This window comes from Salmo salar, chromosome ssa12 (genome assembly GCF_905237065.1).
Source record: "Salmo salar chromosome ssa12, Ssal_v3.1, whole genome shotgun sequence".
Lineage (NCBI taxonomy): Eukaryota > Metazoa > Chordata > Actinopteri > Salmoniformes > Salmonidae > Salmo > Salmo salar.
Window position 1 is genome coordinate 15,213,409 of NC_059453.1, and position 24,241 is coordinate 15,237,649.

At 44.9% G+C, this 24,241-nt stretch overlaps 2 protein-coding genes across 2 annotated transcripts in view; one reads left to right on the forward strand and one right to left on the reverse strand.

Moving 5' to 3' along the window:
• LOC106595439 (DDB1- and CUL4-associated factor 15) overlaps positions 1-16,830 on the forward strand; it is a 43,374-nt gene extending 26,544 nt beyond the window's left edge. Inside the window, exons 9-11 of the mRNA XM_045692057.1 lie at positions 2,777-2,881; positions 3,297-3,412; positions 15,422-16,830. Of these exons, the coding sequence (XP_045548013.1) occupies positions 2,777-2,881; positions 3,297-3,412; positions 15,422-15,477 (277 nt within the window). The 3' untranslated portion in view covers positions 15,478-16,830. The remainder of the gene's footprint in view (positions 1-2,776; positions 2,882-3,296; positions 3,413-15,421) is intronic.
• A 732-nt stretch (positions 16,831-17,562) lies between these two features.
• The window catches only part of LOC106596942 (MHC class II regulatory factor RFX1), a 60,591-nt gene continuing 53,912 nt past the window's right edge, over positions 17,563-24,241 (reverse strand). Inside the window, exons 14-17 of the mRNA XM_045690813.1 lie at positions 22,808-23,019; positions 20,312-20,465; positions 19,862-19,907; positions 17,563-19,750 (exon numbers count right to left, since the gene is read on the reverse strand). Of these exons, the coding sequence (XP_045546769.1) occupies positions 19,590-19,750; positions 19,862-19,907; positions 20,312-20,465; positions 22,808-23,019 (573 nt within the window). The 3' untranslated portion in view covers positions 17,563-19,589. The remainder of the gene's footprint in view (positions 19,751-19,861; positions 19,908-20,311; positions 20,466-22,807; positions 23,020-24,241) is intronic.

Here is a 24,241-nt window from a genome sequence, read left to right on the forward strand (position 1 = left end):
TTCCTGGCTAGTCACCTGGTGAGGTGTTGTGGGGTCTGGAGGGCTGTTTTTCTGGCTAGTCACCTGGTGAGGTGTTCTGGGGTCTGGAGGGCTGTTTTCCTGGCTAGTCACCTGGTGAGGTGTTCTGGAGGGCTGTTTTCCTGGCTAGTCACCTGGTGAGGTGTTCTGGGGTCTGGAGGGCTGTTTTTCTGGCTAGTCACCTGGTGAGGTGTTCTGGGGTCTGGAGGGCTGTTTTCCTGGCTAGTCACCTGGTGAGGTGTTCTGGGGTCTGGAGGGCTGTTTTCCTGGCTAGTCACCTGGTGAGGTGTTCTGGGGTCTGGAGGGCTGTTTTCCTGGCTAGTCACCTGGTGAGGTGTTCTGGGGTCTGGAGGGCTGTTTTCCTGGCTAGTCACCTGGTGAGGTGTTCTGGGGTCTGGAGGGCTGTTTTCCTGGCTAGTCACCTGGTGAGGTGTTCTGGGGTCTGGAGGGCTGTTTTCCTGGCTAGTCACCTGGTGAGGTGTTCTGGAGGGCTGTTTTCCTGGCTAGTCACCTGGTGAGGTGTTGTGGGGTCTGGAGGGCTGTTTTCCTGGCTAGTCACCTGGTGAGGTGTTCTGGGGTCTGGAGGGCTGTTTTCCTGGCTAGTCACCTGGTGAGGTGTTCTGGAGGGCTGTTTTCCTGGCTAGTCACCTGGTGAGGTGTTGTGGGGTCTGGAGGGCTGTTTTCCTGGCTAGTCACCTGGTGAGGTGTTCTGGGGTCTGGAGGGCTGTTTTCCTGGCTAGTCACCTGGTGAGGTGTTCTGGGGTCTGGAGGGCTGTTTTCCTGGCTAGTCACCTGGTGAGGTGTTCTGGAGGGCTGTTTTCCTGGCTAGTCACCTGGTGAGGTGTTCTGGGGTCTGGAGGGCTGTTTTCCTGGCTAGTCACCTGGTGAGGTGTTCTGGGGTCTGGAGGGCTGTTTTCCTGGCTAGTCACCTGGTGAGGTGTTCTGGGGTCTGGAGGGCTGTTTTCCTGGCTAGTCACCTGGTGAGGTGTTGTGGGGTCTGGAGGGCTGTTTTCCTGGCTAGTCACCTGGTGAGGTGTTCTGGGGTCTGGAGGGCTGTTTTCCTGGCTAGTCACCTGGTGAGGTGTTCTGGAGGGCTGTTTTCCTGGCTAGTCACCTGGTGAGGTGTTCTGGGGTCTGGAGGGCTGTTTTCCTGGCTAGTCACCTGGTGAGGTGTTCTGGGGTCTGGAGGGCTGTTTTCCTGGCTAGTCACCTGGTGAGGTGTTCTGGAGGGCTGTTTTCCTGGCTAGTCACCTGGTGAGGTGTTCTGGGGTCTGGAGGTCTGTTTTTCTGGCTAGTCACCTGGTGAGGTGTTGTGGGGTCTGGAGGGCTGTTTTCCTGGCTAGTCACCTGGTGAGGTGTTCTGGGGTCTGGAGGGCTGTTTTCCTGGCTAGTCACCTGGTGAGGTGTTCTGGGGTCTGGAGGGCTGTTTTCCTGGCTAGTCACCTGGTGAGGTGTTCTGGGGTCTGGAGGGCTGTTTTCCTGGCTAGTCACCTGGTGAGGTGTTCTGGAGGGCTGTTTTCCTGGCTAGTCACCTGGTGAGGTGTTCTGGGGTCTGGAGGGCTGTTTTCCTGGCTAGTCACCTGGTGAGGTGTTCTGGGGTCTGGAGGGCTGTTTTCCTGGCTAGTCACCTGGTGAGGTGTTCTGGAGGGCTGTTTTCCTGGCTAGTCACCTGGTGAGGTGTTCTGGGGTCTGGAGGGCTGTTTTCCTGGCTAGTCACCTGGTGAGGTGTTCTGGGGTCTGGAGGGCTGTTTTCCTGGCTAGTCACCTGGTGAGGTGTTGTGGGGTCTGGAGGGCTGTTTTCCTGGCTAGTCACCTGGTGAGGTGTTCTGGGGTCTGGAGGGCTGTTTTTCTGGCTAGTCACCTGGTGAGGTGTTCTGGGGTCTGGAGGGCTGTTTTCCTGGTTAGTCACCTGGTGAGGTGTTGTGGGGTCTGGAGGGCTGTTTTCCTGGCTAGTCACCTGGTGAGGTGTTCTGGGGTCTGGAGGGCTGTTTTCCTGGCTAGTCACCTGGTGAGGTGTTCTGGGGTCTGGAGGGCTGTTTTCCTGGCTAGTCACCTGGTGAGGTGTTCTGGGGTCTGGAGGGCTGTTTTCCTGGCTAGTCACCTGGTGAGGTGTTGTGGGGTCTGGAGGGCTGTTTTCCTGGCTAGTCACCTGGTGAGGTGTTCTGGGGTCTGGAGGGCTGTTTTCCTGGCTAGTCACCTGGTGAGGGGTTGTGGGGTCTGGAGGGCTGTTTTCCTGGCTAGTCACCTGGTGAGGTGTTGTGGGGTCTGGAGGGCTGTTTTCCTGGCTAGTCACCTGGTGAGGTGTTCTGGGGTCTGGAGGGCTGTTTTCCTGGCTAGTCACCTGGTGAGGTGTTCTGGGGTCTGGAGGGCTGTTTTCCTGGCTAGTCACCTGGTGAGGTGTTGTGGGGTCTGGAGGGCTGTTTTCCTGGCTAGTCACCTGGTGAGGTGTTCTGGGGTCTGGAGGGCTGTTTTCCTGGCTAGTCACCTGGTGAGGGGTTGTGGGGTCTGGAGGGCTGTTTTCCTGGCTAGTCACCTGGTGAGGTGTTCTGGGGTCTGGAGGGCTGTTTTCCTGGCTAGTCACCTGGTGAGGTGTTGTGGGGTCTGGAGGGCTGTTTTCCTGGCTAGTCACCTGGTGAGGTGTTGTGGGGTCTGGAGGGCTGTTTTCCTGGCTAGTCACCTGGTGAGGTGTTCTGGGGTCTGGAGGGCTGTTTTAATTGCATCTATCTGTCACTCACACTAACTGGTAGTTGTCTTCCAGGCCCAACACCTACCACTCCAGTCTGCAGGTGAGCTGGGACCTCAACACAGGAGTGTGTCACACCGTCGGAGTCGGTGACCTCACTGAGGTCAAGGGTCAGACCAGGTGAGACGATCTCTTATCTATCACTCTCTCTCTCTCATATCTCTCTCTCTTCATATCTCAAATTTCAAATTTATTTATATAGCCCTTTGTACATCAGCTGATATCTCAATGTGCTGTACAGAAACCCAGCCTAAAACCCCAAACAGCAAGCAATGCATGTGAAAGAAGCACGGTGGCTAGGAAAAACTCCCTAGGAAAAACTCCCTAGAATGACCAAAAACCTAGGAAGAAACCTAGAGAGGAACCAGGCTATGAGGGGTGGCCAGTCCTCTTCTGGCTGTGCCGGGTGGATATTATAACAGAACATGGTCAAGATGTTAAAATGTTCATAAATGACCAGCATGGTCAAATAATAACAATCATAGTAGTTGTCGAGGGTGCAACAATATCTCTCTCTTCTATCCCCGTCCTGTAGTGGCAGTGTATGGAGTTCCTACAGGAAGTCTTGTGTTAACACAGTAATGAAGTGGCTGGTTCCAGAGAGCAGCTCTCGTTACATCAACCGCATGACCAACGAGGCCCTGCACAAAGGTACACATACACACATTATATATACACACTGAGTGGACAAAACATGAACTACACCTAATGTTCAGTTGCACCCCCTTTTGCCCTGAGAACAGCCTCAATTCGTGGGGGTATGGACTCTACAAGGTGTTGAAAGTGTTCCACAGGGATGGTGGCCCATGTTGACTCCAATGCTTCCCACAGTTGTGTCAAGTTGGCAGGATGTCCTTTGAGTGGTGACCATTCTTGATACACACGGGAAACTATAGTGTGAAAAACCCAGCAGCATTGCAGTTCTTGACACAAACCGGTGCGCCCGGCACCTACTACCATACCCACTACCATACCACTATCATTCCCACTACCATACACCATACCACTACCATACACACTACCATTCCCACTACCATACACCATACCCACTACCATTCCCACTACCATACACCATACCCACTACCATACACCATACCACTACCATACCCACTACCATACCACTACCATACACCATACCCACTACCATTCCCACTACCAAACACCATACCCACTACCATACACACTACCATACACCATACCCACTACCATACACACTACCATACACCATACCCACTACCATACACACTACCATACACCATACCCACTACCAAACACACTACCATTCCCACTACCATACACCATACCCACTACCATACCCACTACCATACACCATACCCACTACCATACCCCATACCCACTACCGTACCCGCTACCATTTCCACTACCATACCCACTACCATACCCACTACCATACCCCATACCCCTACGATACCCACTACCATACCCCATACCCACTACCATACCCCATACCCCTACCATACCCACTACCATACCCCATACCACTACCATACACACTACCATACACCATACCCACTACCATTCCCACTACCAAACACCATACCCACTACCATACACCATACCCACTACCATACACCATACCCACTACCATACACCATACCCACTACCATACCACTACCATACACCATACCACTACCATACACACTACCATACACCATACCCACTACCATACACCATACCACTACCATACACACTACCATACACCATACCCACTACCATACCCCATACCCACTACCGTACCCGCTACCATTTCCACTACCATACCCGCTACCATTTCCCCTACCATACCCACTACCGTACCCACTACCCTACCCTACCCACTACCATACCCCATACCCCTACCATACCCACTACCATACCCACTACCATACCCCATACCCACTACCATACCCCATACCCCTACCATACCCACTACCATACCCCATACCACTACCATACACACTACCATACACCATACCCACTACCATTCCCACTACCAAACACCATACCCACTACCATACACCATACCCACTACCATACCCACTACCATACCCCATACCCACTACCATACCCACTACCATACACCATACCATTCCCACTACCATACCCCATTCCCACTACCATATACCATACCCACTACCATTCCCACTACCAAACACCATACCCACTACCATACACCATACCCACTACCATACACACTACCATACACCATACCCACTACCATACACACTACCATTCCCACTACCATACACCATACCCACTACCATACACCATACCCACTACCATACACCATACCCACTACCATACCCACTACCATACCCACTACCGTACCCGCTACCATTTCCCCTACCATACCCACTACCGTACCCACTACCCTACCCACTACCATACCCCATACCCCTACCATACCCACTACCATACCCCATACCCACTACCATACCCCATACCCACTACCATACCCACTACCATACCCCTACCATACCACTACCATACCCCATACCCACTACCATACCCCTACCATACCAATACCATACCCCATACCCACTACCTGTTACGTGAATTTAAGTTATCAATGTTCTCAAACCGAACTTCAATTTAACTACTCAGTGTGTATACCAGAAGGTGTAAGGTTCCGGTTGAAAGAAACAGACTGAGACCCAGCTTACAATGATCAGAATGTTTATTTACGAGAGCTCTAAAATCCATACAATGCACACAGCCTTTTATATTACACATTTCGTCATACAAATGTCCCTCCTCTTCTCTAACACTGACGATGCAGTTTACAAACTTTTCTACAACACATACATTGTTTATCATATCTTGCACCTGGTACCTAATCTACTGTAGCCTCAATGTTTCTTCCCCCGTCCCCCCGGGACAGGGAGACTTCTTCCTGTTATCAGTTCCTCCGTGGTCACAAATTGTTGTCTGTTAACAGTTCCCCTTCTCCTTGAACGTCTCACTTACATTACTACATATTAAAGTCTCAGCTTGTCCCATACACACACATTAGTACATTAACCTCTCTAGGCTAGGCGGGACGAATTCGTCCCACCTACGTAACAGCCACATCTATCCTGTGGCGCGATTTTCAAAACCTTAAAAATCCTATTACTTCAATTTCTCAAACATATGACTATTTTACAGCCATTTAAAGACAAGACTCTCGTTAATCTAACCACACTGTCCGATTTCAAAAAGGCTTTACAACGAAAGCAAAACATTAGATTATGTCAGCAGAGTACCAAGCCAGAAATAATCAGACACCCATTTTTCAAGCCAGCATATAATGTCACCAAAACCCAGAAGACAGCTAAATGCAGCACTCACCTTTGATGATCTTCATCAGATGACAACCCTAGGACATTATGTTATACAATACATGCATGTTTTGTTCAATCAAGTTCATATTTATATCAAAAACCAGCTTTTTACATTAACATGTGACGTTCAGAACTAGCATACCCCCCGCAAACTTCCGGGGAATTCGCTAACATTTTACTAAATTACTCACGATAAACGTTCACAAAAAGCATAACAATTATTTTAAGAATTATAGATACAGACCTCCTCTATGCACTCGATATGTCCGATTTTAAAATAGCTTTTTGGTGAAAGCACATTTTGCAATATTCTAAGTACATAGCCCAGGCATCACGGGCTCGCTATTTAGACACCCGGCAAATTTAGCACTCACCATAATCATATTTACTATTATAAAAGTTTCATTACCTTTGTTGTCTTCGTCAGAATACACAGCCAGGACTGCTACTTCAATAACAAATGTTGGTTTGGTCCAAAATAATCCATCGTTATATCCGAATAGCGGCGTTTTGTTCGTATGCGTTCCAGACACTATCCGAAATAGTAAAGAAGTGTCACGCGCTTGGCGCAATTCGTGACAATAAAATTCTAAGTATTCCATTACCGTACTTCGAAGCATGTCAACCGCTGTTTAAAATCAATTTTTACGACACTTTTCTCGTAGAAAAGCGATAATATTCCGACAGGGAATCTCCTTTTCGGCAAACAGAGGAAAAAATCCCAAAGGCGGGGGCGGTCGGGGTCACGCGCATAAGCTAGTGTCTCTTGATCGGCCACTTGAGAAAGGCGATAATGTGTTTCAGCCTGGGGCTGGAATGACGACATTCTGTTTTTTCCCGGGCTCTGAGAGCCTATGGACGACGTGGGAAGTGTCACGTTAGAGCAGAGATCCTTAGTAAATGATAGAGATGGAAAAGAAGTTCAACAAATGGTCAGACAGGCCACTTCCTGTAAAGGAATCTCAGGTTTTGACCTGCCATTTGAGTTCTGTTATACTCACAGACACCATTCAAACAGTTTTAGAAAATTTAGGGTGTTTTCTATCCATATGTAATAAGTATATGCATATTCTAGTTACTGGGTAGGAGTGGTAACCAGATTAAATCGGGTATGTTTTTTATCCAGCCGTGTCAATGCTGCCCCCTAGCCCTAACAGGTTAACCTTATAATCACTCGGTTATACATTTTCAGGGTGAAATCATTTAGTCAAACCTTTAATCATATAATTTCCATTACAATCCACCCTATTGCCTAAATATTTCACATACACTATTCCTCATGTATTTTTATTGGATTCAGAAATGTCACACAAAATCAAACTAATTCAGGACATCAAATGCATATACTGTCATCACATACTTATCGATGACTGTTCTAAGACTATCTCCAATCATAACACTTCGGATCAGGATTTTCGTTATGATCTTCATTTAAAGAAACAGTCTTCCTAAACGTTAAAGATGGTCTCATCTAACATGGGTTCCTCATAATTAAATGAATCCTCCACCAGGCTCGGCGGTAGGTATTTGTCGTCTCACTGGTCTGAACTTGGAATCGGTCCGTATCTCACCATCTGCTTCGTTATCGATCTCTCCAGAGCCCTGGAAACGAGACCTCTCGCACACGGGACCAAACAACAACCACACAACACAAACACACTCATACAGGTGAAAGCAGCCCACACCACAGTGATTACAACATTACAACACTGGATCCACACCCAGTCTCCTGGTTGGATTGAGTGAATCACCTTCTCCTGTAATTCACCTGTTGGACACAATCTTGGACATACGGGTTTGGTTAACAAACAGTCTTCTCATGTGTCTGTTAGTATATCTTCAACTTCTATGTCTACCTGTTCTGGTCTCCCTAACTCTGGCATTCTATTTGCTCTACCTGATTAGCTAAATGTAATTCATAATTTAACTTCTTGCATCTAGGCGTTCCGCTAGCGGAACCAAGTTCCGCCAGCGGAACGCCTAGCCAACAGCCAATGGAACTGCAGGGCGCGAAATTCAAAATATCAAAAATCTAATAATTTCAATTTCTCAAACATATGACTATTTTACACCATTTTAAAGATAGACTTCTCCTGAATCCAAACACGTTGTCCAATTTCAAAAAGGCTTTACAGCGAAAGCACAACATTAGATTATGTTAGGACACCACCGAAACAAGAAAAGCCACACAGCCATTTTTCTAGCAAGGAGATGTGTCACAAAAACCCAAAATCCATCTAAAATGAAGCACTAACCTTTGACGATCTTCATCAGATGACACTTCTAGGACATCATGTTACACAATACATTTATGTTTTGTTCAATCAAGTTCATATTTATATCCAAAAACAGCATTTTACATTGGCGCGTGATCAGAAAATGATTAGCCTCCAAAACTTCCGGTGAATGACCACACACAGAAATACTCATCATAAATGTTGACAAAATATATAACAATTATTTAAAGAATTATAGATATACTACCTCTTAACTTCTTTGGGATGGGGGCAGTATTTTCACGCCCGGATAAAAAACGTACCCGATTTAATCTGCTTACTACTCCTGCCCAGAAACTAGAATATGCACATAATTGTTTGATCTGGATAGAAAACACCCTAAAGTTTCTAAAACTGTTTGAATGGTGTCTGTTAGTATAACAGAACTCATATGGCAGGCAAAAACCTGAGAAAATTCCATGCAGGAAGTGCCCTGTCTGATAAATTTGTTGTCCTTCTGTTGCATCTCTATCGAAATTACAGCATCTGAGCTGTTACGTGACACTTTCTAAGGCTTCCATTGGCTCTCAAAAGCCGCCAGAAAGTGGAGTCTGCTGTCTCTGGGCAAAGTATAGGAGCAGAGTTTGTAAGTGGTCAGCCTGGGGACAGTGAGACTGGAGATGCGCGGTCACGAGAACTCGCCATTTTTTTCTTTCTCTCTTTGAATGAATACAACGTTGCCCGGTTGGAATATTATCGCTATTTTACGAGGAAAATAGCATAAAAATAGATTTTAAACAGCGTTTGACATGCTTCGAAGTACGGTAATGGAATATTTTGAATTCTTTTGTCACGAAATGCACTCGCGTGTTACCCTTCGGATAGTGACCTGAACGTACGAACAAAATGGAGGTATTTGGATATAACTATGGATTATTTGGAACCAAAACAACATTTGTTGTTGAAGTAGAAGTCCTGGGAGTGCATTCTGACGAAGAACAGCAAAGGTAATCCAATTTTTGCAATAGTAATTCTGAGTTTAGGCTGCCCCGACGTTGACGGGTCTGAATAGCTAGCCTTGATGGCCGAGCTATGTACTCAGAATATTGCAAAATGTGCTTTCGCCAAAAAGCTATTTTAAAATCGGACATAGCGATTGCATAAAGGAGTTCTGTATCTATAATTCTTAAAATAATTTATGTATTTTGTCAACGTTTATCATGAGTAATTTAGTAAATTCACCGGAATTTTTCGGTGGGTATGCTAGTTCTGAACATCACATGCTAATGTAAAAAGCTGGGTTTTGATATAAATATGAACTTGATTGAACAAAACATGCATGTATTGTATAACATAATGTACTAGGAGTGTCATCTGATGAAGATCATCAAAGGTTAGTGCTGCATTTAGCTGTGGTTTGGGTTTTTGTGACATATATGCTTGCTTTGAAAATAACTGTGATTATTTTTGGCTGGGTACTCTCCTGACATAATCTAATGTTTTGCTTTCGCTGTAAAGCCTTTTTGAAATCGGACAATGTGGTTAGATTAACAAGAGTCTTATCTTTAAAATGCTGTAAAATAGTTGATTGTTTGAGAAAATTGAATTGTGGTATTTTAGTTGGTTTTGTATTTCGCGCCGTGCGATGCCATCAACAGGTTAATGCAACCGCTGTGTCAGATTTCAAAATAACTTTACGGAGAAAGCACGTTGTTCAATATTCTGAGTACAGAGCTCCGCCATCAATGCAAGTTATACAGTTAGCTGCCAAGCCACGGCGTCGTCAAAACTCTAAAATACTGTTATAAATATTTTCTTACCTTTGCTGATCTTCGGCGGAATGCACTCGGAAGGACTTCCACAAGAAATGTAAATGTTCATTTGTTTGATAAAGTCCATCATTTATGTCCAAATACCTCCGTTTTGTTGGCGCGTCCAGAACACTATTCCAAAGGCACGAGGGCGCAAATCAATAGATGAAAAGCTCAAAAGTTCCATTACCGTTTGTAGAAACATGTCAACCGCTGTTACCAATCAAACCTTAGGGTGTTTTTAACATAAACAATCAATAATATTCCAACCAGTCAATAGCGTATTCATTAAAGAAGAAAAATAAAAATGCTATCCATGCGTGAAGTAACTACATGACCTCAGACTGTCCACTGCTTGAACCGACTGTTATTCGGTCAAAATTCACCATAGAAGACTCAAACAACTTTGTAAAGACTGTTGACATCTAGTGGAAGCCTTAGGAAGTGCAAGTTGACCCCACAGACACTGTAGTTTCAATAGAAAATGGTCTGAAAGACTACAATTCTCAGACTTCCCACTTCCTAGTTGGATTTTTCTCAGGGTTTTGCCTGCCATATAAGTTCTGTTATACTCACAGACATCATTCAAACAGTTTTAGAAACTTCAGAGTGTTTCCTATCCAAATCTACCAAAAATATGCAAATATTTGACTCTGGGCCCGAGTTGTAGGCCGTTTAATTTGGGTACGTTTTTCATCCGGCCGTGAAAATTCTGCCCCCTATAGTGAAGAGGTTAAAGAGAGAGATCCTAGTAAACCAACTCTATCTTGACCTAATATTTTAGCTACCATAATCGTGTCCACCAAGTAAGTTGGTAACGCTTCTACCCATTTGCTATACTTATCTATTATTGTTAAACACCCCTTCTTCCCCTCACTTCAGAACAGTTCAATAAGGTCCATTTCCAAATGTTGGAATGGATAGTCTCCCAAAAAAATGTAAGTAATTATCCTCTAGGCCACTAAGTCTTTCCTAACCTGCAGTGTTTCCTTACCTGCGCTACCATTCTTCCTCCCTGTTGACACCTGGCTCCTCCCATGTGTCAATATTGCCGCATATCTAAACAGTGTCTTTGGTAAGATTAGTAAATGATCCTTATGTCAGACCTTCTCTTGTAGGATTGCCCCTTTCATTTTCCACATGTCCAATTCTTCCTGGGGTGTTCGTTCTTGGCTATCCTGTAACAATTCTCTGTCAAGTGTCTCATCTTCATTAAGATTTATCTGTGCTGCTTTGTATGGTTTTAAATGCCTATGTGCTTGTCTGTGTAAATAGTAACGTTTCTCTCCTTTCTTATTTCGCCGGCTCTAGTCAATGCTACTACTTCGGCCTGCTGTGCAGAATAGTGTCTGGGCTATGGTTCAGTGTCTAACACCTTAGTTCCTGAAACCAACTAAGCTTTCATTCCCCTTTTAGTTTGGGTAACAACTACTTTCAACAAAATCATCATATCTCTTCCTAGCGAATTTAACAAACATAAACTTAAATACATGCCTATCCTAACTTTTCATATATATATTTTTTTAAACCAATGGAGCCAATAGTCTCTCCATGAATTAATATCCTAAAGCTAAGCGAACCAAATTCTCTTCCCTTTTATTTTTATTCTGTCTTTTTCTGTCTGTCACGGTATTATTTCTGTCCCCCATTTATCGGGTGAGCCTTACATTCTGCCATCTAATCCTGTTTATAATTTAACTATGCTGGTCTCCACTCAGTAACTGTTATCTAACCCTTCTGTGTCACTTCTATCTTCTCTTCCTGGCTTATGCTCTCCTCCTGCTACTCCCAAACCATCAAGGTCTCAGCAGTGCAGGGGAGGACTTCTCCGTCTGCCCTTCCTTCTATCTGTCTGTCGCTTTTTCTCATAACAGTCAGTATCAAATATAGGTTGTTTCCAAATATTGACTAAATGTCTCCCTGGTTGCACTCCTGGATTTTAGAAAAATCAACATGTCTATGGTAGTAATATCAAGATTATTGCATAGTTAAGTAAGTTTATCTGATACTCTCAATGATCCTGGATCATCACGGATGTCATATATCCCTGTCCTGTTGGCTTAGAATATATCCTAAACACTTAACCTAAGTCTTACCATTATTAAACTTTTCTTGCTTAGATTATAACCTTATTCAACAACAAAATATAATAATACTATTATATAAATACCACCGCCTTGTTGTGTTAAATCTCTTCCACTGAATTCAACAACAGCTGACTACCTAAGGGAATATAAACTTGGCTAGATAATGTATAAGAATACTACTACTGGTCAAAAGATATTCAAATAACATAATCAGATCAAAATCACTAATCTGAACAATTCCACCAAGAAAAATCATTGTACCCTTATGGTTCTAGGAAAATAGACTTAAGGAAGCCTACCCTTAGTCTACGGCTTTGCCCTTTCAGTCTTCTCATTGGTTCAAATTACAAATATGTCTAAGAACTTTAAACTCCATCATTATTATCAGTTAGACAAATTTCCTTAAAAGTAGTATTACAAATGACCTTAAATTCACTATCCATATGGCTTTTCAATGAGGCTGATCAGACCACAAAGGAAAGTCGTGATAGAAGTCAAGTCATACGACCCTTTCAGAACCGTGTTTCTTACTACATTTGACAAATGAAGGAAAAACCATCACACATTTTGGATCCCAGGTTCCCAGAACATTTCCCTTATCCAAAGACTTCACGTGTTTAATTAAAACTCAGAAAACAAAACTTCAACGATTCCATGTGTGTGTAACTTCTAAGATTCCATGTGTGTATACCCCTTTAAGAAATCGTGGGTCTGGGAAACATTCCAAAGAAAGGCAATGAAGCACTCCTTTTCCCCAAAAAACAACCCCTTGGTCAGCATTTCATTATACTATACCGATTCAACAACCCAAAAGTTGACTACAAACAAAACCTAATAATACTTATAATTCCATTGTACTCCCCCCAATCATTAGTTTTAAACTTCCTCAATGGTTATGTAATTGAGCATGCGCTACCCTTGGATACAATACTGGACTTCAAATCTATGAAACTCCCATACCTAATATACTCCTTGACTAGTTTGGCCCAAGCTTGCTTTACAACATTAAAACCCCTTCAGTCTGTCTGCAAACAGGCTCTCAAAGTGTTTAATAGGAATACTCTGCCATTAGACACACACAACTGTGATTAATGTGCACTGTCCCTGTAAAATAAAATTAACTCAACCTGCAATCCACTTTCCTGACCTGACATTGTTCCACGTTCTGGAAACAGATTATAATGTTAGAAGACATTCACTTCCTGTTCAATTCACTGGTGTTACTAAACAATCAAACCAAGAATCAATAACCAGAAACTATCATTAAGCTTTTACGATTCAACTATCCAAACCTGAACCGCTTTACAGCCAAAATATTTCCCAGCAAGCGCGCAAACAACGCTCTGCTTTACCTCTATCGTAAGATTAAAACATATGTTACAACTTTCTCCTCTCTTTCGGCTTCACACTTATGAAATGTCTACGACTTTAAATGTACCATGTAAATCGCCAAATGTATAAAATACGTAATACAACTCCCATTCTCTATATGTCCTCTCAGCAGGCCATTTAGACAACAGACAACGTACTTTATCCAATTCGCCTCGCTATTATTTTGAATGCATTCGTCTTTCAATTTAAACTAAACAAGCCATCAAAACATTTGGTTTATATCTTAAACAACCGTATCTTTCCAGGCAAAACATAACAGTTGAATGACAATCAGCAACTCAAATTTTAATCCACTGATGCATAGGCTGAGAAACGAACCCGAGCCTCCCGCATGGCAGGCGAGAATTCTACCGCTGAACCACCAACACGCTCTCTAGCAAAATGACCTAGTTTGTGACAGTTAAAGCATCTATTTCCCCCTTTCTTTTGACTGTCTCTATCCACTTTTCTCGACTTCCTCCCTTTCTCCACCTCTATCCACTTTCTCAATAAGCTTACTAAATCCTGTTCTCCTTTCTGTGTCTCTGTGGGGGCCTTGGGAGTCCTCTCCGTCAGAGGATTTACTACTCATGTTCGTTAAATTACTATTATTATGCTCCTTCTCACAATCTGTGTGTAAGTGCTATTCATCTCCATGTGTGTGCTATTTACCGTTGTTATCCTTAACCCATTTTGAAAAATACCTACCGTTAATCTTTCCTAGAAATTCAGAATAATTATTTGTATGAATCCTGATACATTATTTAGATCTCACACGTATACGACCATAAATAATATTTATTTTTATGACGTTCCTTGCGACTCTTGACTGGTCAATATATCTATTTCACACACAAATAATGACCTTCTTATTCTATGTGCTTTTTAAAACTCTGATTCAATTACTTCTATGTGTATCTCTTACCTACTGGTAATTTCTTCTAGGAAAGTCTCAGCTTGTCCCATGCACACACATTAGTACATTAACCTTATAATCACTCAGTTATACATTTTCAGGGTGAAATCATTTAGTCAAACCTTTAATCATATAATTTCCATTACACTACCATACCCACTACCATACACCATACCACTACCATACCCACTACCATACCCACTACCATACTCCTACCATACCCACTGCCGTACCCCTACCATACCCACTACCGTACCCCATACCCACTACCATACCCAATACCATATCCCATACCCACTACCCCTTCATCTACACTGATTTAATGTGGATTTAACAAGTGACATCAATAAGGGATCATAGCTTTCACCTGGATTCACCTGGTCAGTCTGTCATGGAAAGAGAAGGTGTCCTTAATGTTTTGTATACTCAGGCCAGCAGCATACCACCCTGAAGCTAAGCAGGGTTGGTCCTGGTCAGTCCCTGGATGGGAGACCAGATGCTTTTGGAAGTGGTGGTGGAGGATCAATAGGAGCCTCTCTCTCCTCTGGTCTAAAAAAACTATATCCAAATGCCCCAGGGCAGTGATTGGGGACATTGCCCTGTGTAGGGTGCCGTCTTTCTGATGGGACATTAAACTGTGGTCATTAAAGATCCCATGGGCCTTATCATAAGAGTAGGGGTGTTAACCCTGGTTTCCTGGCTAAATACCCAATCTGGCCCTCATACCATCATGGCCCCCTAATCATCCCCAGCTTACAATTGGCTAATTCATCCCCCCTCCTCTCCCCTGTAACTATTCTCTGGGTTGTTGTGGTAAATGAGAATGTGTTCTCAGTCAACTGACCTGGTAAAATAAGGGTTAAATGAAACAGTCTTTATGTAAATTAATTCTTCAATTCTCATTTATTTTTCTGTTTGACCCCCTCTTCTGTCTAGGTTCCTCTCTACAGGTGTTAGCTGACAGCGACCGGAGTACCTGGATCATACTATGAGGGACAACAGAGGGGTGTCCTGACACCAGAGGCTCGGACTGTCACACACACACTGACACACACCGACACGCATACAGTAAGCCTGTTTAGCTGCTACAGTAACAGTCATAGGTTTCCTCTCAAATGGCACCCTATTCCACATGTGGTGCACTACATTTGACTGTTTCCCTTTATGACTCTGGTGAGAAGTAGTGCTCTATATAGGACCTTCAGACTCCATTCTGGACCTGGAAAGCAGTTCCACTGTTTCATTGTTCCCCTCTAATCAGGGACTGATTTAGACCTGGGACACCAGGTGTGTGTGCAATTAATGATCAGGTAGAACAGAAAGCGAGCAGGCTCCGGACCTCGTAGGGTCAGAGTTGGATACCCCTGATTTAGGGAATAGGGTGCCATATTGTCATGAATCTGTGCACCTGCCTCTGTGTGTGTGATGTTGTAGGATGGAAGAATCAGGAGGCATTCAGTGTGTTTTCCACATGTTCTGTTTTTGTTTGACTATATAATGTAACATTTGCGCCCATGGATCCAGAGCTGAACTGAACAAAGATGATTTTACTGTGGGTTTTTAGTTTAGTTTGTTTGGTGTAACTTTCCGTTTTATGACTGTGTGAGAGAGAGATGTATATAGAGAGAAGTTGTGTGGTCCTCATGCCTCCGAGATTCTGCTGCTGTTCTCGGAACCTAAAGGCCACTCCTCTAAACCAGCTCTGTCCAGGTTCATCTGGTTTTATCCAGTTTGATCCAGGTCTGAATCTCCATGTCTGTCTGATTGCAACAGGGCCTACACATGAACTGGAGTGACTGACGTTCCCCTAAGTACAGATCTAGGATCAGCTTCCCCTCCCCCAATCATAACCTTAACCATTAGTGGGGGGGAATGTGAAACTGACCACAGATCAGTGTCTTAGGGCAACTTCACCATACACCCTGATCTGTCTCTTATTTTACCATTGACAGATTTCTTCTTGGATGCGTCCAAAATGGCTCCCTATGTAGTGCACTACGTTTTGTCCAGAGCCTCATAAGCTCTCATAGAGCTTTGGTTAAAAGTAGTGCACTACATAGGGAATAGGGTGTCAGTTCAGATTGTCCCCTTCATAAATGTATTTGTATGTGGAGTTAACTTTCCCAAAATTCCCAGGTTTTCTAGAAATCCTGGTTGAAGGATTCCAGATTAGTCCTTCTTCCCAGGAATCTTTTTAGGAAAGTTACAACCCTAGATGGAGCAGAGGTTTATGGGATATGGAGTTAAGCAACCTGTTATTATCTGGATGTATTTTAACAGACTGGACAGAGAGAGCATGGTTCACTTGATTATTTTTTCATAAAAATAAATAATTGAAAGATTCACCTTGTGTGTGGCTCTGTTTCCTGTGTGTGTGAAGGAAAAACACTTCAAACGTAACTTTAAGAGACTGTGAAGAGGAGAAACACTTGTAAAGTATGTATCTTTTCCATTTAATAGCTAAAGGTGGGCTGGTATCACGTCTTTATGGGGCAACGACTGAGTACAAGATGTTTGAAAAGACTTCTGTCTTGTGCTCACTGGGTACTGATAATAAAACTACAAACTCAGGTCACAGGGATTCAATACAAAGGTCTACAAAACATATACTAGAAATCTTATGTGATTGTACAATAGTAATACAGTAGCTAAATACTCTGGATAGTACATCAAAATATGCTACACATACTGTTGAAATAAGGCCATAATGGTTCAATAAATATATGATAGTCACTAAAGTAACATCTATTTCTATATATATTACAAATACACATTCACTGATCTGTACTAAATAGCTTTCTAACTAGGGTGACTTTGCAGTTAAGGTTGCCATAGATACAACGTTGCGTGTCATCTGCCAACCTGATTGGTTGGTGTGAGTTCTGACCTTGTCCTTGTTGCCCAATCACAGATTAGTGATGTTTCTGTGAAGGTCTGTATCCTGCTGATGGGATATCACTTTACTGTTGTGTGTGGATGAGGATGGAGGGACAAATGAATGGGATATAAACAGGATGCATTATGGCTGCCCCCTCTATTCCTCTCTTTTAGGACACTACATATGCCTGCTATAACTCATAACATTTTAATAACAATACATTACCAAAGCGTGAGGAACAAATGTCAGATTGTACAAGTCAGCAGACAGGTTTAGAAACACTTTCATTTATTAATCAGATCTAATTAAAAACACAGGTTGTCTTCCAAATGGCACCCTATTCCCTATATAGTGCGCTACTTTTGACCATGGTCAATAGGGCTCAGGTCCAAAAAAGTGCACTATACAGGGTGCCATTTGGGATGCAATCACAAGTGTTGTCTAGCTGTAGAAGGCACAGGTCATCTCTTAGTTGTCCAAATAATAAATTACACTAAAAGGTATGTTTCTGAACGCTGCCCTGTATCGACCTTTACATCCTCTGAACTACATCAGGACACTACTGTTAGAGCGTCTGACTGATCCACTGATTTCAATACATCAACACCCCTTCAGTCTCATTTCACAGAGGGCTATTAACATTCATACTAAGACTCTTTGATGAGCCGTCCTAAATGGTGCCCTGTTTCAGTGCCGATAGGATGCCGATAGGGACACACTAAGTGGTTGTCTAAGAGGTCAGTGAACATCATCAGGACTGAAGACAGACTGCTGTAACAACTCTACACCTGGCTAGGACAAACACAGTAAATGTCTTTCTATGGCAGTTAGGACAGTGGGTGGGTAAGGTGAGGACAGAGAAGATTATAGGCATGCAGGTTGACTGACTCATACAGGACCAATCAAAAGTTTGGACACACCTTCTCATTCAAGGGTTTTTCTTTATTTATACCATTTTCTACATTGTAGAATAATAGTGAAGACGAGCTGTTACCAAAGCTACCCTTTGGTGGCTACTTTGAAGAATCTGAAATATAAAATATATTTTTGATTTAACACTTTTTGGTTACTACATGATTCCATGTGTTATTTCATAGTTGTGATGTCTTCACTTATTCTATAATGTAGAAAATAGTAAAAATAAAGAAAAACCCTTGAATGAGTAGGTGTGTCCAAACTGTTGACTGTTACTGTAGGTCTGGATTCAATCAGAGGTACTTTGTAGACCTCTGTTGACAATGCCCCTTTTAAAGGCAGTGTTCCTCAGCATGTTCACACAGACGGTAAATGTTGCATATGTCAGCTGAATCAGACATTACCTTTAAATGTTCAGCGTGCTACAACACACCTCAGACTGTACTGGTACAAGACTGTTTCTGCATCCGGCAACAACAAGCTGACAAACTAGTGGTCATGTTAATTAGTGGGATAAGTTGGTCAAATCTGGAACAGACTGTTACCCCGTCTAGTGAAGAGGTTACCATCTGGAACAGACTGTTACCCCGTCTAGTGAAGAGGTTACCATCTGGAACAGACTGTTACCCCGTCTAGTGAAGAGGTTACCATCTGGAACAGACTGTTACCCCGTCTAGTGAAGAGGTTACCATCTGGAACAGACTGTTACCCCGTCTAGTGAAGAGGTTACCATCTGGAACAGACTGTTACCCCGTCTAGTGAAGAGGTTACCATCTGGAACAGACTGTTACCCCGTCTAGTGAAGAGGTTACCATCTGGAACAGACTGTTACCCCGTCTAGTGAAGAGGTTACCATCTGGAACAGACTGTTACCCCGTCTAGTGAAGAGGTTACCATCTGGAACAGACTGTTACCCCGTCTAGTGAAGAGGTTACCATCTGGAACAGACTGTTACCCCGTCTAGTGAAGAGGTTACGGTCTCTTATGTCACAATGAATGTGATGAGGAACCATGATCACTAAAAGAGATGAAAAGGCAAGCTGTGAAACCTCTCTCCTTCGCTCTCTCTCTCACACACACACACACACACACACACACACACACACACACACACACACACACGAGAGATCAAGGTGCAGCCAGACAGGGTGTGTGAGGTTAGGTTGCAGGAACAGATAAGGAACTTAATGGCATTGGGATCACATATGGGCTCATAGCAAACTATCATTAAGGCAAAGGATGAGTGTGTGTATGTGTGTGTGTCATGTTAGCCAACGGCTAAGTGGAGAGCGTGTGTTTAAGGTGTGTGTGTCACTCTGTGTGTGTGCTATTGAACAGTCCCCGGGGGTCAGTCCTGGCGAGCTTGACGGGCGGCTCCAGTGACTCCTCCCCCTCTCCCAGACCAGCGGAGTTAGACGGCATGATCATCTCTACCCCCTCTTCATCACTCTCCTCCTCATCCTCTTCCTCATCTGAGACACACATACAGATATATTAACCCTTTACAGGTTTATTGTGGCCACATTATTTGAGATGTAGAACATTTGAAGGGTTGCAGTATAATGTAGAGATGAGACATCTACCTTTATCAGGGTCCTGAGAGTTCAGACTCCTGCCCACACTGGCAAACTGACAGAGAGAGAGACAATAAGCAGTGTATCGTGTGTGTACCTCTCCCATGACAGAGAGAGAGAGACAATAAGCAGTGTATCGTGTGTGTACCTCTCCCATGACAGAGAGAGAGAGACAATAAGCAGTGTATCGTGTGTGTACCTCTCCCATGACAGAGAGAGAGAGACAATAAGCAGTGTATCGTGTGTGTAGATGTGTCTATATGTGAGTACCTCTCCCATGACAGAGAGAGAGAGACAATAAGCAGTGTATCGTATGTGTACCTCTCCCATGACAGAGAGAGAGAGACAATAAGCAGTGTATCGTATGTGTATATGTGTGTGTACCTCTCCCGGGACGGAGAGAGAGAGACAATAAGCAGTGTATCGTGTGTGTATATGTGTGTGTATATGTGTGTGTACCTCTCCCATGACAGCGATGGCAGTCTCTCCTTTAGCCTGGGCCACTCTGTGTTCTATCAGGTAGTACATGTACTCATCATACAGCAGTCTGATCAGGTGGAAGGATCCGAAGCTGGCAGCACTACGCAGAGTCAGGTCTCTGATCACCATGGAACTGGGGGGTAGACAGAGACAGAGACAGAGTCAGGTCTCTGATCACCATGGAACTGGGGGGTAGACAGAGACAGAGACAGAGACAGAGTCAGGTCTCTGATCACCATGGAACTGGGGGGTAGACAGAGACAGAGACAGAGACAGAGTCAGGTCTCTGATCACCATGGAACTGGGGGGTAGACAGAGACAGAGACAGAGTCAGGTCTCTGATCACCATGGAACTGGGGGGTAGACAGAGTCAGAGACAGAGTCAGGTCTCTGATCACCATGGAACTGGGGGTAGACAGAGACAGAGACAGAGACAGAGTCAGGTCTCTGATCACCATGGAACTGGGGGGTAGACAGAGACAGAGACAGAGTCAGGTCTCTGATCACCATGGAACTGGGGGGAGACAGAGACAGAGACAGAGTCAGGTCTCTGATCACCATGGAACTGGGGGGTAGACAGAGACAGAGACAGAGTCAGGTCTCTGATCACCATGGAACTGGGGGGTAGACAGAGACAGAGACAGAGTCAGGTCTCTGATCACCATGGAACTGGGGGGGTAGACAGAGACAGAGTCAGAGACAGAGTCAGGTCTCTGATCACCATGGAACTGGGGGGTAGACAGAGACAGAGACAGAGTCAGGTCTCTGATCACCATGGAACTGGGGGGTAGACAGAGACAGAGACAGAGACAGAGTCAGGTCTCTGATCACCATGGAACTGGGGGTAGACAGAGACAGAGTCAGGTCTCTGATCACCATGGAACTGGGGGGTAGACAGAGACAGAGTCAGGTCTCTGATCACCATGGAACTGGGGGGTAGACAGAGACAGAGTCAGGTCTCTGATCACCATGGAACTGGGGGGTAGACAGAGACAGAGTCAGAGACAGAGTCAGGTCTTTGATCACCATGGAACTGGGGGTAGACAGAGACAGAGTCAGGTCTCTGATCACCATGGAACTGGGGGGTAGACAGAGACAGGTCTCTGATCACCATGGAACTGGGGGGTAGACAGAGACAGAGACAGAGTCAGGTCTCTGATCACCATGGAACTGGGGGGTAGACAGAGACAGAGACAGAGTCAGGTCTCTGATCACCATGGAACTGGGGGGGTAGACAGAGACAGAGACAGAGACAGAGTCAGGTCTCTGATCACCATGGAACTGGGGGGGTAGACAGAGACAGAGACAGAGTCAGGTCTCTGATCACCATGGAACTGGGGGTAGACAGAGACAGAGACAGAGACAGAGTCAGGTCTCTGATCACCATGGAACTGGGGGGTAGACAGAGACAGAGTCAGGTCTCTGATCACCATGGAACTGGGGGGTAGACAGAGACAGAGTCAGGTCTCTGATCACCATGGAACTGGGGGTAGACAGAGACAGAGTCAGGTCTCTGATCACCATGGAACTGGGGGTAGACAGAGACAGAGTCAGGTCTCTGATCACCATGGAACTGGGGGGTGGACAGAGACAGAGTCAGGTCTCTGATCACCATGGAACTGGGGGGTAGACAGAGACAGAGACAGAGTCAGGTCTCTGATCACCATGGAACTGGGGGTAGACAGAGACAGAGACAGAGTCAGGTCTCTGATCACCATGGAACTGGGGGTAGACAGAGACAGAGACAGAGACAGAGTCAGGTCTCTGATCACCATGGAACTGGGGGTAGACAGAGACAGAGACAGAGACAGAGTCAGGTCTCTGATCACCATGGAACTGGGGGGGTAGACAGAGACAGAGACAGAGACAGAGTCAGGTCTCTGATCACCATGGAACTGGGGGTAGACAGAGACAGAGACAGAGTCAGGTCTCTGATCACCATGGAACTGGGGGGTAGACAGAGACAGAGACAGAGACAGGTCTCTGATCACCATGGAACTGGGGGGTAGACAGAGACAGAGACAGAGTCAGGTCTCTGATCACCATGGAACTGGGGGGGTAGACAGAGACAGAGACAGGTCTCTGATCACCATGGAACTGGGGGGTAGACAGAGACAGAGACAGAGACAGAGTCAGGTCTCTGATCACCATGGAACTGGGGGTAGACAGAGACAGAGTCAGGTCTCTGATCACCATGGAACTGGGGGGTAGACAGAGACAGAGTCAGAGTCAGGTCTCTGATCACCATGGAACTGGGGGGTAGACAGAGACAGAGACAGAGTCAGGTCTCTGATCACCATGGAACTGGGGGTAGACAGAGACAGAGACAGAGTCAGGTCTCTGATCACCATGGAACTGGGGGGGTAGACAGAGACAGGGAGGGGTGAGGGACAAATGAAGAGGGGGGAAATGTACATTCAAATCAAAGAGCCTTTAATGCTCACCTTCCCTTACTTCAACCATCCTCTCTCTCACCTGTAGAAGCTCCATCGCAGCAGGAAGAGCTTGGCAGCTGCAGGGAAGGCTGCAGGGCTGTGTTGGTAAGGCTTTAGGACCTGGGAGACCACGCCGTCCAGCCAGGCAGCCCACTGCTCCAGAGAGTTATGTTGTTGTAACGTCTGCTTGAAGTCCTGCTCCAACCTCTGGATCACACCATCCTCACAACCACACACCCACGACGCCTGCTCCTACAGGGGGGAGAGGGGAGGGGAGAGAGAGAGAGGTTCAGGATTATAGGTTGGAGAGAGAGAGAGAGCGCAAGGTAGAGAGGGAGACAAACAGACAGAGAGAGGTAGTGGTTAAAAGGTATCCAGACAGAGAGAGAGAGGTAGTGGTTAAAAGGTATCCAGACAGAGAGAGAGAGAGAGAGGTAGTGGTTAAAAGGTATCCAGACAGAGAGAGAGAGAGGTAGTGGTTAAAAGGTATCCAGACAGAGAGAGAGAGAGAGAGGTAGTGGTTAAAAGGTATCCAGACAGAGAGAGAGAGAGAGAGGTAGTGGTTAAAAAGGTATCCAGACAGAGAGAGAGAGAGAGAGGTAGTGGTTAAAAGGTATCCAGACAGAGAGAGAGAGAGAGAGGTAGTGGTTAAAAGGTATCCAGACAGAGAGAGAGAGAGAGAGAGGTAGTGGTTAAAAAGGTATCCAGACAGACAGAGAGAGGGAGAGGTAGTGGTTAAAAAGGTATCCAGACAGACAGAGAGAGAGAGAGGTAGTGGTTAAAAAGGTATCCAGACAGAGAGAGAGAGAGAGAGGTAGTGGTTAAAAGGTATCCAGACAGAGAGAGAGAGGTAGTGGTTAAAAGGTATCCAGACAGAGAGCGAGAGAGGTAGTGGTTAAAAGGTATCCAGACAGAGAGAGAGAGAGAGGTAGTGGTTAAAAGGTATCCAGACAGAGAGAGAGAGAGAGAGGTAGTGGTTAAAAGGTATCCAGACAGAGAGAGAGAGAGAGAGGTAGTGGTTAAAAGGTATCCAGACAGAGAGAGAGAGAGAGGTAGTGGTTAAAAGGTATCCAGACAGAGAGAGAGAGAGAGAGGTAGTGGTTAAAAGGTATCCAGACAGAGAGAGAGAGAGGTAGTGGTTAAAAGGTATCCAGACAGAGAGAGAGAGAGAGGTAGTGGTTAAAAGGTATCCAGACAGAGAGAGAGAGAGAGAGGTAGTGGTTAAAAAGGTATCCAGACAGAGAGAGAGAGAGAGAGGTAGTGGTTAAAAGGTATCCAGACAGAGAGAGAGAGAGAGAGGTAGTGGTTAAAAGGTATCCAGACAGAGAGAGAGAGAGAGAGGTAGTGGTTAAAAGGTATCCAGACAGAGAGAGAGAGAGAGAGAGGTAGTGGTTAAAAGGTATCCAGACAGAGAGAGAGAGAGAGAGAGAGGTAGTGGTTAAAAGGTATCCAGACAGAGAGAGAGAGAGAGAGG